Source organism: Arvicola amphibius, chromosome 3, assembly GCF_903992535.2.
Source record: "Arvicola amphibius chromosome 3, mArvAmp1.2, whole genome shotgun sequence".
NCBI classification, from domain to species: domain Eukaryota; kingdom Metazoa; phylum Chordata; class Mammalia; order Rodentia; family Cricetidae; genus Arvicola; species Arvicola amphibius.
In genome coordinates, this window is record NC_052049.1 from 132,038,337 (window position 1) to 132,053,479 (window position 15,143).

The 15,143-nt window shown below is 44.4% G+C and overlaps 1 protein-coding gene across 2 annotated transcripts in view; it reads left to right on the plus strand.

Annotated features, from left to right (window-relative positions):
• Aagab (alpha and gamma adaptin binding protein) overlaps window positions 1–15,143 on the plus strand; it is a 37,015-nt gene that overhangs the window by 11,277 nt on the left and 10,595 nt on the right. For both annotated transcript variants that reach the window (XM_038324255.1, XM_038324256.1), the window contains exons 2-5: window positions 1,147–1,337; window positions 1,458–1,554; window positions 1,818–1,907; window positions 5,625–5,708. In XM_038324255.1, coding sequence (XP_038180183.1) covers window positions 1,147–1,337; window positions 1,458–1,554; window positions 1,818–1,907; window positions 5,625–5,708 — 462 coding nt within the window. The remainder of the gene's footprint in view (window positions 1–1,146; window positions 1,338–1,457; window positions 1,555–1,817; window positions 1,908–5,624; window positions 5,709–15,143) is intronic.

Below are 15,143 nucleotides of genomic sequence, written 5' to 3' on the forward strand. Positions count from 1 at the left end.
GCGTGAGGAACCGTGCCAGGCGTGGTTGCCAGTGCCCCTGGGGAGAATCCCAGGCTTTCTGGACACCAGCTTGGCTCAAGGTTTGGTGAGAGACCCTGTCTCAAGGGTATAAGGTGGAGAGCAATAGGACAAAGCACCTGATGTCCTCTGGCCTCTGTACGTGTGCACAGGCTTGCACAGATGCACACACTTGTGCACATGGACCCCTCTCATTGTCCACCTCTGAATGAAGTGAAGGTGGTAGGATGGTGTGGAGATGGGAGCTTGGGTGAGAACAGTGCCAGTCACCTCTTCTGTTTCTACATGCTGTATGGTGCCGGGACCCAGAGTGTTCCCACGGCTCCATGACCACAGCTCTGTGTTCGCCCACTGACTCATCTTCTGCAGTGAAGGCTTCCTACCTGCATGGCACATAAATTTTTGAGAGCTTTTTTTAAAAAAAAAAAATGGGAAGCATTTAATTTGTTTTGATACGTTTTTAAATTTGCCAGAGGTGTCTGTGTCAAATAAGGATTTGGGTGGTGTTCAAAGGCTGAACAAGAATGGATATAAATAGAATTGGGGCCATTTATCAGTATCTATTATTTTGTTTCATTAACTGAATTAATGTCTAAGCATTTAGCCCAAGGAATATATGCAGCTCTATTTTATTAATGGCTTAGCCTTAATCCGCTCATCCTCTTAGCACGCAGTAAGTGCAAACTGTAGTCATCTACTTCCCATGGAGGACTAACGTAATAAAATTAACATACCCTCATTCTTTCTCTTCTCTTTGCTCTTTTCTGGATATTTATCAAAGTGTTCCCCATCCCACCGGCTATTGTTTAATCTAGAGCTAATAAATTTTGTCTTCTGATAAGGAATATAGCCCAGTGGTACAGCACTTAACAAGTATTGAGAAGTCCTGGGTTTAATCCCCAAAATTGCAAAAGAAAAAAAAAAAAGCTGATTAGTTAAATAACGCCACCATTGTTTTTTAATGATGATTAGAGAAGCACAATCTTCTAATAAATTCAGGGCTCTTTGGACTTCTTGTATAAAGGGAAGCAGCTGAGGCTCCAGGTTAATCTGGTTATCTCACTAAACAAATTGACCAGTGTGCATTGGTTTTGTGCCTTCCATGGTGATACTGTGCTGTTTGTTCAGATATCCTAGGAACAGAGGATGCTGTTGTGGAAGCAGCTTCCAGCGAGGCCGTGAGGTTCTACCCCTGGACCATCGACAACAAGTACTATTCAGCAGAGGTCAATCTGTGTGTGGTGCCAAGCAAGTCCCTGGTCACTGCCGAGATGGCGGAGTCGGTCCAGGCATTCGTGGTTTACTTTGACAGCACACAGGTAAGCTCTTGTTTCCAGTGGGGCCTCCAGCCAGACTTGTCCTGAGCTTCCTTTCTCTCCTCTACGTTCTCTGAGTTCCTCGATGTGTCTTTTCATTTTTGCTTGTGTCTGCCCCTGTAGAAATCGGGTCTTGACAGTGTCTCCTCATGGCTTCCCCTGACAGAGGCATGGTTACCCGAGGTGATGATCCTGGTCTGTGATAGAGTATGTGAAGACGGTAAGAGTCTCTGACATGTGCCCTCTAGTGAAGACAGGGTACATCCATGTCCTCAGCTCATCTTGTTACACTGTGAAAATCCTACAAGATTTATGTTGTTTTCAGTATCCTTTGAGGCTGTGATCATTGTATTTATGTAGCTTAATTCTAGATGCCTTTAGAATGACATTGATGTGGGGGAAACACCGCGGCCAAAGGAGAGTGTTGAAGGTTGTCGGTGTTTTATGATAGTTTTACTCAGATGCTTTTACGTGTTGTTTTAGGAATAAACCGGCAGAAGGCTCAAGAGTGGTGCATCAAACATGGCTTTGAGCTGGTAGAGCTCAGTCCGGAGGAGTTGCCTGAGGAGGATGGTGAGTGGTGGTGTCTACAGGAAGCTGGCTTGGGTTGAGGTCTAAGGGACTGTTCCAGCCTAGGGTAGGGGGATCACAGCAAGAGCCCAGAAATGCTAATGTCGCCAGCTGTTTAAAAGACTTTGAGCAAACCCAATAGTGCCCCACCAGCACTGCCATAGTTTGCTGGATTTCGCCATCACTTAGAGCTTTTGAAAAGCCATGTGTGTGCTTAAACAGATAAAAGTAGGAGATCATTGTTGAAAACATTGCCATTCCCCTGTCCTTAATCCACTGCCAGCCAAGGATAGTGAGACCTGTGTTTGTGGAGTTTATGTTCCTTCTTTTTCTTTTGAATTCATAGTAAGCTAAGGCTGAATTCCCAGAAACCTCAGGAGGCATGCCAAACCTATTGATACCCAAGCCAAAAATAAACCCAGGGCCTCCCACTCCCCTCCCCCAGGGCAGCTGTGCATTCCTTGCCTTCTGCTGCTTCTGCAACTGTCTGGACCTTCCTTTTTTCTTTCTTTCTTTTTTTTTTTTGTAATATTTATTTTTTATTTTATGTGTTTAAATGTTAGTCTACATGTATGTCTGTGTACCACATGTATGCCTGGTGCCTTAGGAAGCTGAAAGACGGCATCAGATCCCCTGAAACTGGAGTTACAGATGGTTGTGAGCTGCTGTGTAGATGCTAGGACTCAAATTCCAGTACTCTGGAAGAGTAGCCAGTGTTCTTAATTGCCGACCCACCTTTCCGTTAAAGAAAGGAAAGGAAGGAGAGGGAAAGTTGTTATTTTTAAAATTTTATGTTTATGTGTCAGTGTGTTTCCAAGGTCACAAGAGAGCATTCATCCAGACAGTTGTTAGACACCTGAAGTGGGTGCTAGAAACTGAACCTGGGCCCTGTGCCAGAGTAGCCAGTGCTCTTAGCCACTCAGCTATCTCTCCAGTCTTCATCTTCTCTCTTTCCAAGTACACCTGTATGAACTCGACCCAGCTGGGGCAGACTTTGGCCCACAAGAATCTACGTTCACAAATAATTGAGTTTCCTAAATGAAATGTCCCCAGACCAAGAAGGAATGTGGTGTCGTGGTGTTCCAGAGATGGGGATATTTCTGTGTATGGTTCGGGGAGCACTTGGCACCCTGACTTTAATGTGTCAGACTCTTCATGGGAAAGAAGTTGGAAAGGTACTGGACTTGAAGAGACCTGGTGGGAGGAGCCCGTAGAAGATGCAGGCTGTCCCAGGAAGACATTCCAGGCAAAGAAACCGTGTGGATGGAAGTTCTAGGTAGGACAGGATGAGGATGAACTAGGGAAGCAGGTCTTCATTCCTGCAGTCCATAAAGAATACCGAAGGTTGGCAAGTGAAATAGTCCCTTCCATATTTTCTAAGTTCCCTAAAACTTGTGCCCAACTTGGTGTACATGAACATGTATAATTTCTTCTGATCTTCTTTTCTTCATATTGTCCTTGGAGTCAACTTTAACTATTGTAATCTTGGAATTTGCTCCTTTCTACCAGGGAATTGCTCTGCAGACAGTACCCATGTTTGATTTATTTGTGTGTGTGTGTGTGTGTGTGTGTGTGTGTGTGTGTGTGTGTGTGTGTACATGCACAGATGCAGGTGCTCACATGTCCCACAGCACACATATGGAGGTTGGATATTAACTTCTTGGGAGCGGGTTCTTTTCCCACAGTGGACTCAGGGTATGGATCGCAGTCATCAATCTCACAGCAAGCCCCGCCACCTGCGGCGCCACCTCACCAGCCCTAATTCAGTATAATCTTAAAACAGATTTTTCTGAGACATGTCATCTTAGAGCAAGGTAATAAAAACTGCCTTGAATTTTTAAATACAAACTGCTTCAAAGCCACATTTCTTCATCCTTCATTTGTGGGTACTTTGCGTGTACCCATTATTTTATCATGTCTTCATACTGTTGCTAGCTCTCCACTTAATTGTGTTTTGGTTTCCTAGGTTTAGTGTCTTAAGTATGAGTAATTCTTTCAAGAACTGCATCCTCTGTAGTTAAGATGAACATGGTTTTTTGTCCTCATCCAGACAGCAGTGGGATACACTTACCTTCATTGAGTATTTCTAGTTTTATCCTCACCTACTGCTGCCAGGTTGGTAGATGCAATTCTTCAGATGATTCATTAGCCATGAAATACTGTCTGCTGTCACTCAGGTGCTTTCAGGCAGCAGGATGATGAACTCGGGAAGGCATGGTTCCTGCCTGCAGCAGCTTCCAGTATAGAGGGGGAGTACACCAGTGACTCCCCAGTACCACCATCATGCCTCCAGGAGAGGTCCTCAGAGTGCTGTTGTCCCCGCTGCTCTCAGAGGCTAGTGTAAGAGCGCTGCCCTTGACCAGGTAGTAGTGGTCAGTAATTGACAGAGCCTGGGGTCAAGTTCAGAGCTTCTGATGTCAAACTCTCTTCTTCCTATTTAACCCAGACCCAGGCTAGACCACTAGACATGAATTCTGTAAACTCTTCTCTCTCTGACCCACCACAGGTAAATTGTTTCTTCCATCACTTTCCACCTGAAGTCTTACCCTCCACATATCTGAAATACCTGTGCTTAGTGGACTGTAGTGAGAAGCTGCATTACTGGCTGCTGCTGGAGAGAGGGGGGCCACACTGTTCTAAGTAGACCACCAATCCTAAAGACAGGGTGGTGCTAACTCTCAAGCAGTTGCTGCTTGTCCTTTTGGTCATGTTGTGGTACTGGAACTAGGAGCCTGGGCTTTGCTTCAAACCTCAGGCAAACATTCTGCATGTGAATCTCCCAGCCTTTTTATTTTTTTTACTTTCTCTTTTGATGTAAAGTTCCACTGAGTTGCCAAGCTGAGCTTCAGCTTCTGTTGCCCAGGCTAGCCTCCAGGATGAGAACTTCCCGCCTCAGCCTTCAAGTAGCTAGAACTAACAGCTCCCTGAGGCTGCTGCCAGTCCCAGCTGAACTTTGACTCTTAACTGCTTTCTCTGATGAAGAGCTAATAGGTAACAGGCGATAACAGTCTGCAGCGGAAGACAGCATCGTATTACACAGAGAGTTGCTTTGTGGCACACAGAGATGTCTTCCTCTCAGGGATCAAACTCAGGTCACTAGGCTTGTTCACACACAAGTGCTTTACCCCCTCTGCCATCTTACTAGCCCCTGGAAATTCATCCTGTATAGATAGCCAAGATGAGAGTGTTTATTGTTTCATTTTTTTTGAAGATTTACTGTTTTAAAGTGTGTGCAGGAAGGTGCATCCCTGGGGCTGGAGTGACAGGCAGTTGTGAGCCAGCTACCATTGCAACTTCTCTGGGGCTGGACTTACAGGGGATGGTGAGCCACCAAACATGGATTCTAGAAATTAAACCTCTATAGGGGCAACAAAAACTCTTATCCACTGAACCGATTAGTGTCTTTAATGCTACACTGTGGTTGTTTAATGAGAGCTTGTGTTTTCTGGAGATTGTGAGTGGATTCTATGGATGAAGAGACGGAGACAGCTTGATCACACAGTGCTCTTGTGCTGTGACTGTTCGTATCAGGAGCTCGGAGCTCTGTGCTGCTTTATTCATTTCCTTCTGTACACAGTACATTAGGAAGCAACAGCCAAGTAAACAAGATGACTAAACCCGGTTATTTAAAAGTATGCCTTTGGGGACTTAGAGGCCCTATATATGAATGTGTAGGTTTATCTGGATATATACAGACCTGTGCGCTTCTTTCCCTGGCAGATGACTTCCCTGAATCCACAGGCGTAAAGCGGATTGTACAAGCATTGAATGCCAATGTCTGGTCCAATGTTGTAATGAAGAACGGTGAGTAACTGGATGTTGTCGTTTTTACTCAGTAACATGTTTGAGATTATCTGAATCTATGTGGGACTGCTAGGAGTCTGCGAAATTTTCGTTCTCATTCTCAAGTTTTCAGTTGAAGGAAGAGCCAGAAGTAACAAGCTGGGACTGTGTAGTGTGCTGAATACGTGTGTCAGCAAGCATGTACATATTACAGTATGCCTCACATTGTCCTTGGCTTTAAGATCAACCTAAGTTTTTAAGGTATGATCTTTATCATTGAGGTGCTTCCCATCTACTGTGCGATTCTTTATAGTGCTCTCCGTCTTTGCCCTTTATGGACATTTTATGGTAATAGAGTTTGTGTGTGCTTTTCACGTGCTGGGTGTGCAGGCAAGGGGTGCGATGAACAAAGACTCAGAGACATGACTGCTGCATTAGTCCTGATGTAGCGAGAACTTCCAGAAGAGCATGGGTTCCCATACCATTCTTCATGGGATGGGCAAGATTGAAAGGGGAGAATGCTCAGCTGGAGGACGCATGGCTCCAAGAACAAGGATTTTATATCATAAAGACCCTGGGAGAGTCTCACTTAGCAGTGTAGCTCCCGTGGATGTTGGAACATGAGGCAAGGAGATGTGGGCTTTCTTCTTCTTTTTTTTTAATTCTTTTTTGTTTGTTTGTATTTATTTATTTATTCATTTATTTATCTGTTTATTTGTGGGCTTTCTTCTGTAGCAAGTATGAGACCTTGGAGGTGGGGGTCTCTGCAGGGTTGACATTAGTGATATGTTGGAGGTGGGGTCTCTGCAGGGTTGACCCAGCGATGTATTGGAGGTAGAAGTAGAGTCCAAGGTTAGAGAAACCTGAGCTGGTGCAGTCTCTTGGGGGTGAGTGTCGGCCCTGAGTGTTGTGATGGCAGCTGTGCGGGGTGGAAGCCTGGGTATGGCATGCAATCTGTAGTTGGTTTGCACCTGCTCTTGGAGCCTGCATTAGCTTGCTCAGCCTTTGGGAACAAGCTCACAGACTCGATGGCTTAGAACAGTGGGAATTTACTGCCTCACAGTTTTAGAAAAAGGTCACAAGTCCTACCTTGAGGTGCCAGGGCCGCCTCCCTCCAAAGGTGCTGGAGGATTGCCCCAGGCCTTGGTCTTGGCTTCTGTGAGTTCTTCAGTGTGACACTCTATATCTGATCTTCCCATGGTTTCTCCCTGTGTGTATGACTTTGTTCATATCTCTTCTAAGGCCAGCAGTGATACTAAATTAGGGCCCACCCTATGGTCATGTGACCCATTTTAACTTCCCTGTTTCCAAATAGAAGTGTGCAGTTTGCTGTATTAGAGGTTAGGACTTAGCTTTGAGGTTTGGGGAGCTGCAATTCAAGTCTAGAGTGTAGTGCCTTAAAACATGCGCAGGGTTGGGTGAAACTCCACAGAAGGAGTGAGAAAAGCCACATTTATAGCAGTTGTAGCCTGTCTTCCCTGAGGTGAAGGGCAAGCGGGTGGCCAGCTTGGTGGGTGCAGAGTGCTTCATCCCAGCTGTTGGTTGACACTGAGGATTAAGTATGGTTGGCATTCTGACCTCTGATCTACCCCTTGTGCTTGGCAAAGCCCCTTCTTGATGATAAGGCAGTTTCCTCTCTCCTGTCTTTCCCTGTCTCCTTCATCCTCCCCACTTGTATGTTGGGGCTCTGGCCTGTCTGATGGGCCTTTCCGTCCATTCACACCCCCTTGCTCCATCACTTCTCTGTGGAACATTTCTTAGTAAGCTACTGCTTCAGACTGTGTACAGTATAAAACTAACTTTTAGATACGGTCCGTAAACTAGATCAATTTAGAATAAAGTTCTGTTCTGTACTGCCTGTTAGAAATTTCTTGAAGTAGCTAGAAATTTAGTGAAGCTTTTTTGGCTTAAATCATTCTTTGAAAACTCTGACCCCCATTTCATACATTAAAGAAATGTTGGCTTATAATTCACATTTATAGCTGTGCAGCCACCCACTATAGCTATGGCCTCCATGTCCTTGGAGTTAACAAACCACAGATTGGAAATGGTTAGGAGGAACATGTCTATCTGAATACACACACACACACACACACATTCTTTTTCTTGTCACTGTTCCCTAAACAACAGTTTAAGAGGGAACCCCTTCGTAGTTATATGGTGTCAGCGGCCGCAGGCAATGAAGAGAGGGGAAGGAGTGTGGAGGGATGTCGAGCTCATGCCAGTTCTGTAACATTCTATAGCAGGCACTAGTTCTGGTATTTGGGAGATTCTGAATATGTAATCCGCAAGAGACACTGAAAATTTTGCTTCTGTCCTGGTTGTTTTTTTGTCAGCTTGACCCAAGCCAGGGTCATCTGGAAAAGGGTACTCCCATGTCCTCTGTGAGAACATTTGGCCCATGAGCAAGCCTGTGGGGCATTTTTTGTTTGGTTTGGTGGTTGATGTGAGAAGGCCCAGCTAATTGTTGGTAGGGCCACCCCTGGGCAGGTGGGCCTGGGTTCTATAAGAAAGTAGGCTGAACAAGCCAAGGAGAACAAAAATTAGGCAGTGTTCCTCCACGGTCTCTGCATCCGTTCCTGTCTTGAGTTTCTGCTCCGGCTTCCCTCAGCTACAACTGTAAGCTGAACTAAACCCCTTCCTCTCCAGTTGATTTGGGGTTAACATTTATCACAACAGTGGAGAGCAACTAGGACAGTTTCTTTGTGTGCAAATATTTCCACTGCCAGTCTGTGTGCACATTGGAACAATATTCTTAGGTGTGAAGCAAGGAGGTACATTGTGGTCTTGCCATGGCTCTTTGCCCTGAAGTGTCTGCCTGCCTGCCTCTCTTTCTTTTTCCTCTACAATCCTGGGACACTGATGTGCTTTTAGCTTTTTAAAACCCGAAATTTTGGCATTAGCTTGTTTTCACGTTAAGAGGACGCAGGTCTGTGTTCTGAATGAAATTAACTGTCTCCTCCTAGGAGAAGCATGCAATGTGGAAGTCCAGGGCTGAGGAAGTAGAGAACATTCTTGCAGAGCCTCCAAACTGTCCTGAAAGAGACAGCTCTGTGTAACCGTATGGTGGGCTGTAGTATCCTTCCAGGGCAACCTGCCTTCTCTGCCCATGAGAACCTTCAGCCTTTCTGATGTGAATGGCAGCAAGCTTCATCTTCCTCAGCAGCCACTGCCTGTGTATATATGCAGGTGTGTGTATGTGTGCAGGATGGGTATCCATGTATGGAGGAGACCAGGGGTCAACTTAGATATTGTTCCTCAGGAGCCATTCACCTTGTATTTTGAGACAAAATCTCTCACTGGGACCAGGGCCTCTACTGCCTTAGCCTGTGAGACCGAGACCCATCAGTCTTTAGATCAGCGTGAGGATTACAAACACATGCCTCCGCCCTGGGTGGAAGGACACACTCCGGGCCTCCTGTTTCCACTGCAGGCACCTCACTGGCAGCTATCTACCCAGTCACACAGAAGGCTTTGTGAAAGTCTAAAGTTAGGCATAGGAGAAGGGCCCATCCATGGTCCATTGTGGGTGGGAGAGGGGTTTATGAAGCCCCACCTACCTTAGGAGCTATTGGCAGTTAATGGTTGCTGGAAAGGGAGAGTCATTTTTTTCTGTGATGTAACTGCTGTTAAAGTTGCCCAGTAAATAACCTCTCATGCATGCATCCCTAATTAAACCCTGTGAGTCACAAAAGAAACCACAAAACAACAACAGAAAACCTCAAATCAACCATAAAAATAGGAGAGAGACCTGTCAGGAAGAAGATTGGCTCAGGAGAGTGGGAAGAGGTGAGGAAGGGTAATGAAGAGGGGATGAAAATGACCAAAATACATCATATGCACATGTGAACATATCAAAAATAACAATATTGAAAAAGTTGTGCTTAAGTTACCATATGCCTAAGTTGGTGCACTCTTAGGTATACTCAATAGAGCTGAAAAATGTGTCCATGCATAATATCATTATTAATGATCATAGCAGTGTGATCCATAACAGCCCAAAGGTGGAACCAACTCAGAAAACAGTGGTAAGGTCTTACAGTGGACTATTACTCAGCTCTAAAGAGGTGTGTGCAGGCTACCCCCGGGCTAACCCACGTCACGGCTGCCGTGCTCAGGGCTTTTATGTTATTGTGCTTTGATGAGATGTCCAGGGTAAGTAAATCCATAGAGACAGAGTATAGGTTGTGGTTCCCACGGACTGAAGGAGAACTTACTAAGGAGATGGAATTTCCTTATCAGAACATGATAAAAGTGTTTTGAATTCAGTGATGATTATTGTACAGTTTAAAGCACTGAATTCCATACTGTAAAGAGGGTGACTTTGATATCTGAAAGTTAGCTCTCAATAAAAAGGAAGCAATATCGCTAATGTTCATATCCACGAGATAGATTATGCCGATTATCCTATTTAATTTCACAGTATCCAGCCCTCTAACACCCCTATATCCAGAGTCTAGAACATAATATTGAGTTGGACTCCAATTCCCAGTCTGCCCACTGCTTGGACTCCAACTCCCAGCCTGCCAAGTGCTGACCCCTCCCCAAGGAGGGTCAGGACCGCTCCTACAGGGTATTTAGGCTTGCGCAGGAAAAAGGAACATGTGGTTTTGGGTTTACGTGAGCTCCTCTCCCTGCCATGCTTCCTCTGTCCACCTGAGTGCCACATTTATTAAACACGGGCATTTTAATTTGGTCTAATCTGGTTTGATTGGAGTTCTTTGCATTGGCGGAGTAGTTTTTCTTAAGATTAAACCAAACGACAAATATCATTTCAAGGAGTTATGCTGTGCATAATTGTGTGTGATGTTCTTTCACTGAGGGGTAGTTCAGTGGACCTGTTTACACCAGGGGTCACCATGACTTTGTTGTAACATATGACTAAGGCGTTAATAGGCAACAGGCTTCTTCTCCTCTCTCAATCATTGTTCTCTTGCTGGGAACAGACACCATGACCAAGGCAACTCTTAGGAAAGAAAGCGTTTTAATTAGGGTCTTACTTACAGTTTCAGAGGTTTGGTCCATTATCAGCGTAGCAGAAGCATGGCAACATTCATGTGTGGTGCTGGAGACATGCCTGAGATTACATCCTGCTTCTCAGGCAGAGAGGAGGACTGTAGAAGGAATGGCGGGCTGCGTCTCGCCACCCTGCTAGCTTTACACCTGAAATAATTACATGGAAACTGTATTCATTTAAACACTGCCTGATGCGTTATCTGTAGCCTCTTATTGGCTAACTCTCTCATCTTGACTAACCCATTTCTAATAATGTGTGTAGCATCATGAGGTGGTGTGGCTTACCGGGAAGATTCTTAACCTGCGTCTATCTCAGAGAGGAGAGCTATGGCAACCGCTTGAGGCATCTGCTGGACTCTGCTTTCTTTCTCCCACAATTCTGTTCTGTCTACTCCACCTACCTAATTTTCTGTCCTATTAAAGGGCCAAGGCAGTTTCTTTATTAACCAATGAAAGTAACACATAGACAGATGACCCTCCTCCATCATTTCCCCTTTTTCTGTTTAAACAAAAAAGAAAGGCTTTAACTTTAACATAGTAAAATTACATATAACAAAACAGTTATCAAGCAAGAATTAGAGTTACAATATTTATATCTATTTTATCTTTTATCATAACAATGGAAAACTATATCTATCTATTCTTCAACTACATCAAAGACTCCAAAAGGATATATTACCTAAGTAAACAACCAGAAGGATATAATATTACCTAAGTAAACAAGAAGTAAGCAACTTCCAAAACTCTAGAAATGACAGAGACATCTCACTGCCTGTACAGTCACCCAAAGTTCCCTTGTACCGTTGGGGCATCCATCTTCGTCCTTCAGGCTCATAGTATCCAGCAGACATTTCCATGAAGCAGGAAAATTCAAAGACAGTTCAGTCACTTTCTGCTGTGTCCTGCAGAATGTCTCGCAGACTCTTTCATGAATCAAGAACCTCGAAAGACCATCTCACATTTAGGCAAGTTCAGCAGTCCTCTCTCTGCGGGTTCTCTGTGTCCAATTTATGCATCAGTTCAGGCAAGAGCAGTTTTTTGCCCAAATGGCTAACCAACTCCATAAGGAGCCTCTTCGACGCCCATCTTCCTCTCGAAGTAGATTGGTGCTGTCAGGAGCAGATGTGTCTCATTGTCATGAAAATCCCTAAGTTATTAAAACATTAAATGCCATATTCTGTAGTCTTTGAAAGATATGAAGAATACTTATTTAATTAAAATATATCTATGTATATATCTAGAAAATCTAACTAACATGTCTACAAGCTTGACTATTATCAATGATTATCTATTAACCTATATTTCTTAATTATACATTACATTTTTAGATGAATTACCCAATCACAATACCTTAATCAAGAGCAGAAATACATATACATATAACAAAATTGACCTTAAAATCCATACCAATGCACATTATTCATATCTATATCATATCCCCCTTTAAATGTAAAAGAACATTTATAAACAATATTTGGGAATATGGGTGCAGTTTTTTCTCTCCAAACTGCTTTGTGCTGAATGGGGGCGCTGTTATTTAGATCTTTCATGGTATATATAACCTGTCTGCTAGGTTCATCTCAGTCGGCAGTTGAGCAAAGTAAGTTTTTGAGGGTGTTCACAGCAACCTTTCAGGTGGGCGTGGTCTATCATACCATATTGGGATAGAAGCAATCCACAGGGTCTCATCCTCTATGAAAACAAAAGAAGAAACTCTTTTCCAAAGCATGATATCCTTAGATCCAAATTCTGAAGTCAAAGATACCTTTAGAACTAGAACATATATGCAGGTTCGGCTTGGCAGCCCATTTAATGAAATGGTTTTTTGTACTTAGCTCCTTCACAGTCAAAAAATTCAAAGAAAACACAATAAAATACATAATCCAGACCCTCTGTGAATTTTCCATTTTTACGTGGCTTAATTTTACTCTATCACTTTACTTTATTCTGTCTCTTTAAAGCCTTTTTTTTTTTTTTTTTTTTTTTTTTTTGGTTTTTCGAGACAGGGTTTCTCTGTGGCTTTGGAGCCTGTCCTGGAACTAGCTCTTGTAGACCAGGCTGGTCTCGAACTCACAGAGATCCGCCTGCCTCTGCCTCCCGAGTGCTGGGATTAAAGGCGTGCGCCACCACCGCCCGGCAATATATGTTCTGCCGGCATATATGCCTGCATGCCAGAAGAGGGCACCAGATATCACTATAGATGGTTGTGAGCCACCATGTAGTTGCTGGGTATTGAACTCAGGACCATTGGAAGAGCAGCTAGTGTTCTTAACCTCTGTGCCATCTCTCCAGCAAAGACTCCGAGGGGGCACCCGGATTTGAACCAGTCTTTAAAGCCTTTATCCTTTTTTTAAATTAAGGCATTAACTTTATTCTCTATATTCTTTTTCTTCTCTCCCCAAGCCTACATACACTCATCCAACACCGTGACCCATTTAAAGGTCTTTTATGTCTGGATCTGTCCCATTGTGAATCTGTAATTTTTTACTGTCCAGGAGCACTTCTTAAAATGCTAAGCGCTTCTTAAAAACTTTATCTTGCGCCACATAGGAGTAATACGGTACCGCCTGTTTACTGCCCAGTCTAAACCTTAACTGCGCTGTTATTATGGTAATTACGATAGTTCCTGCCTGAGGTCAGCACAGTTCATCATGGTGGAGCCTCTCTGCTCGAGCCTCTGAGCACAGCTAACGTGGCAGAGCTGCTTGTGCCTCTGAGCTGCAGCATGCAATGCCCCCCTTTTAGGCACACAGCGAGTCTAGTTGCCATCAAACAAACTGTCACATTTTACTCCAAATGCTCCATTCAAAAGCTTTGTCTCCCGCAGGAGCCAGACAGAGATCGCAATGGTGGCACAGCCCAGAAACTGGTATTTCAAACCCGCCACTTTCTAGTAGACCTGATCCCATTGCCTACACAGGCAGGAAGAGCCGAGCCACAGGCATGGTCTCAGCTACTTTGTTCCCGACCCTGAGTGGGCCCAGAAATGCTCCATAGTGGGAGTTTGTACTGGCAGCACAAACCAGGAAGCCTCATTTTAAAATGACTCAGCTTTTTTTCTGCCGCTATTGCTGAAACAGGAAATCTCTCTACGGCACGTCCTAGCAAACAGCAAAAAGCTCTGTTAAACTCACTCTCTCTCCTTTATTTTTAAGCCTCAGGTTTTTAAGTGGATTTAGTTACCACATTGGGTGCCAATCTGTTGAAGGAATGGTGGACTACTTCCCACCACCCGGCTAGCTTGGGCGCCACTCTGTTGATGGAGCTGCGGGCCGCTTCCCAGCTCCCGGCCTCCGGCTAGCTTTACCCAAAATAAGACAGTTTCTTTATTAACCAATGAAAGTAACACATAGACAGATGACCCTCCTCCATCAAAGGACACTGGGTCTGTCATGGGCTTTTGAAACCTCAAGGTCTACCCCCAGTGATATACTTCCTCCATGTATCTCAAGCTACAGTTGATCCAGATGTCATGCAGTATATGACTCTACTAGAAAGGTGTGCAGATCTTCCTGGTAGACGTGACTTACATACTGACTTCAATGCGGTTTCTGCTGTTGGCTCTGTCGGTATCCTGTTTCATCAGATATAACATTCCCAGTGAACTCACTACTGCTCCTCAAAGGATAAGCTTTGATGCTTGGGAGACAAAAATAAATTCCTACTCTTTCATGTGTAAGATACAACTCTATGTAGCCCTTAACCAGAGGCAGCGTATCTGTTGCATTGAATTGCACTTGGGAGAAAACACTGCCTAAAATACTGCTGGTGGCAGGGAACTAACTACCATGAAGATGGCTCGAAGCACTGAGCACAAGGTCTACCCGAGGGGAAATCCCCAGACTTCCAGGGAAGCCATAGTTTCCATTCAGCACTAAAGACCTAGCCACAAATAGTCCAAGAAATGACGTGGGCGAGACCCACACTCTCCATTGAGGGCACCTCTGGGGCTAATCGAGCCTCATCAGCTTGCTTACCCTTTCATTTGCTGTCACACCTTACACTTCCTCAGTCTGAGCTTAGGCTGCCACTCAAGGAAATGATGTAGATACAAATCTCAGCTCCTTGCTGTGTCCCCCACGCCCCCGCCAGAGCCTGCTCTACAGCTTGAAAACCAGCCAGTGGGGTCTGACATTTATAGCTTGGCAGTGCCCCTTTATTTTCACTATCACGAAAGTAGAAACTCTGGGTCACTGCCTCATGACAAACATGACAGATATTTTAAGTCCCCACCCTCTCTCCTTTGAGTTTCCTAATAGAGTGTCTTTCAGTTTGGTTCATTGGAAAGCCATGTAGCAAAGCTCTCTGCTTGAGGCAGTGCCTTGAACTTGGGTGGTACCTAAGAGTTGGGTAAAAGTCTGGTACATTGTGCTCCTGGTTGACTTTATTGAGACCAACACTCATGGAGTAGAGTAGTAGTATACACAGTGTCTTTGATAG